Below are 2,320 nucleotides of genomic sequence, written 5' to 3'. Positions count from 1 at the left end.
GGAGGGAAGAGGGGGGTGGGGGGGATAGTGCAATGCACTCCCCTTTCCAAGGCCACTTGTGCTGCTACACATTCAAAGAACAAAATGAAGAAGAAAAGAAAAGAAAAATAAAAAATAAACAAGTGGCACCTGGCAAAACAGTCAATTCTTGTTCTCATGATTTTCATTGTTCAATTTCCTCTCCTTTTTTTGGCACTATGACACATGGCAGGGTACGTTTTTGTTTTTTTAAATCTCGCTGTGCGGACAGGCAGGGGTGAAATGATCATTTGAGTCGACAGTTCCCTTAATTGACTACATCCTCACAATGCTAACGTGGAACTAAACACGGTGTCTTGTGTAAAGGGAAGACGGGGGACGCTTCAGGACAACCGGGGGGCAGAGGTAGAGGGGAGTGCCGTGTTCTCTTTGTGTCATCGAACTTTAAGTCACTGGTGGATACGTGCAGTCTAATCATCAGAGATGGAGAGGCGGCTGAAGATGGGGAGGCGGCGGGTGGTGTCCAGCGTGGGGGACTCAGAGCCACTCAGGCTGCCTCCAGAGCTGCTCTGGTAGCCCTCTTGGTCTGACAGAGAGTCGGGAGGGCTGGAGGGAGACTCGAACATCTGAGGGGACTCCAACATGGGTCTGAAATAGTAAGGCGTTGGAGAAGTGGGTGCAGGGGTGTTGGGCTCTGTGCCTACAGGGCCGGCACTGAGGCTGGGCCCAAACAGGTTGGCCAGCTCCTGGCTGGAGTAGGTGAAGGGGTTACTGCTGGGCCAGTCGGGGACCTCATCGGGGAAGAACATGGGTGGAGGGGTGACGGAGGTGGGGCTGTCCCTCAGCCCAACTGAGCTGGAGAAGCCTGCGAAGCTGTAGCTGTGCTGCAGCCGAGGCCTTTCCATCTTGTTGGAAGAGTTAAGAGGGGAGGACTGCTGGGGGGGTCCACGGCGCTCCTCGGCATTGTGGATGAAATGGCAGCGAGGCCCGTACGGGCAGAATCCGATGGTGTGGAAGGTGCGGCACAGCTCAGTTTTGTATTTGGGATGGCGGCTCAGGCTGCGCAGTTCATGGATCCCGTGAGCAAACTGGCATTTGTCGCCGTACTTGCAGGAACCGTTCTCCTCGAAGGGCCTGCAAAGCTCCGTCTTGTAACGGCTGGAGTTCACTTGGCTGCCGCCGTTGGTGGGGCTGGCGGGGCCCAGGCACTTGTTGAGGAGCCTCTCGCCAGTCTCAGAGAAGGAGCGGTCTCGCAGGCGGTTCTCCTTGTTGTTGCTGGCGTTGCCAACACCTGAGATGAGTGAGGAGTGGTCCGCTGCCTTCAGGCTGTTCAGAAACTGGTTCTGGCTGAACTTTGTGCTGCTGACAGAGTGCCGCCGCTGGTACACGCCCCCCACGGAGGGAGATCCCACCGCCTTCCTGTCCAGCAGGGCTCCGGCGGGGCTGGAGAGGGGCACATTGGTGCCAGTGCAAGGGACAGACATTGGATGGGGAGCACCCAGGTTGTTGTTGTAGCTGAGCAGTTTGTTGTTCTGCAGAGACACAAAGAAACACATATCATTAACACATATTCCACAAAACACCGACAGTTTAAGGAGCGAGAGCAAACCCACAGCCTCCTCATGCATGACTGTGTTCTTTTTGGCTCTGACATGAGCGGATACAGGCCTATAGAACAGCAGCTGGTTTGGCAAGTTGCCCTGGTGAGGAATGTGTGCCTGTTTAGTAAATGGAGCAGCAGCACATGAGAGGCCAGCGGGCTGCTAGTGGCTACAAAAGGGGGCTGCATCATTTGAAAGATAAAGTGGCAAAGCATCCTGCTGAAAATTACAAGGGAGAAAAAAAAAAAAAAAACCTCATCTGCTTTTTCAGTCCACGTCCAACAGAGTGTGGAGGAGATGGCGGGTTTAGTCACTGATTTACATGAGTGTTAAAAAAGCTGCCAGAGAGTCAAATGTGAAGAAATCTTGACACTGAAAACATGGACGTGTATGCAAACGGCAACAGCGCGTGGCGTTAGCTAACCGTACAGCCGTTGGGAAGTTATGTCCAAACGGTTAAATCGTTTAAATAAAACGGGTTTATAGGTGCAACAGTAAAAAAAGTAATAATAATAAAAAAAAAAAGAAGGTACAAGCAAGGCTCTGGTCAATGATTATTGAGCATGTGGCTGCTTTGTGAGGAGCATTATAAAAAAAAAAAAAAAAAGTGGCGCAAAACTGCCCTCATTTAAAGAAAGATAGCATGAATTAACTGAAAGTAACGGCCGTTCGCCACTGAAACTGCGCTGTAGCCGCTGCGTACAACTATTTAACCGTTAAACCCACAGCTGATGTGGCAC

General features: G+C 51.7%; 1 protein-coding gene across 1 annotated transcript; it reads right to left on the bottom strand.

Annotated features, from left to right (window-relative positions):
- Window positions 1-130: 130 nt before the first annotated feature.
- zfp36l1a (zinc finger protein 36, C3H type-like 1a) lies at window positions 131-1,622 on the bottom strand. Its single transcript, XM_035674628.1, has one exon. The coding sequence runs from the start codon at window positions 1,605-1,607 to the stop codon at window positions 450-452; it is 1,158 nt and encodes a 385-aa protein (XP_035530521.1). The 5' UTR covers window positions 1,608-1,622; the 3' UTR covers window positions 131-449.
- Between the last annotated feature and the right edge of the window lie 698 nt (window positions 1,623-2,320).

The sequence above is a fragment of the Morone saxatilis genome, unplaced genomic scaffold (assembly GCF_004916995.1).
Source record: "Morone saxatilis isolate NCDOM2014 unplaced genomic scaffold, NCSU_SB_2.0 Contig3, whole genome shotgun sequence".
Lineage (NCBI taxonomy): Eukaryota > Metazoa > Chordata > Actinopteri > Moronidae > Morone > Morone saxatilis.
The sequence above is the reverse complement of the archived record's forward strand: the minus strand, read 5'-3'. Positions and strand labels throughout refer to the sequence as shown.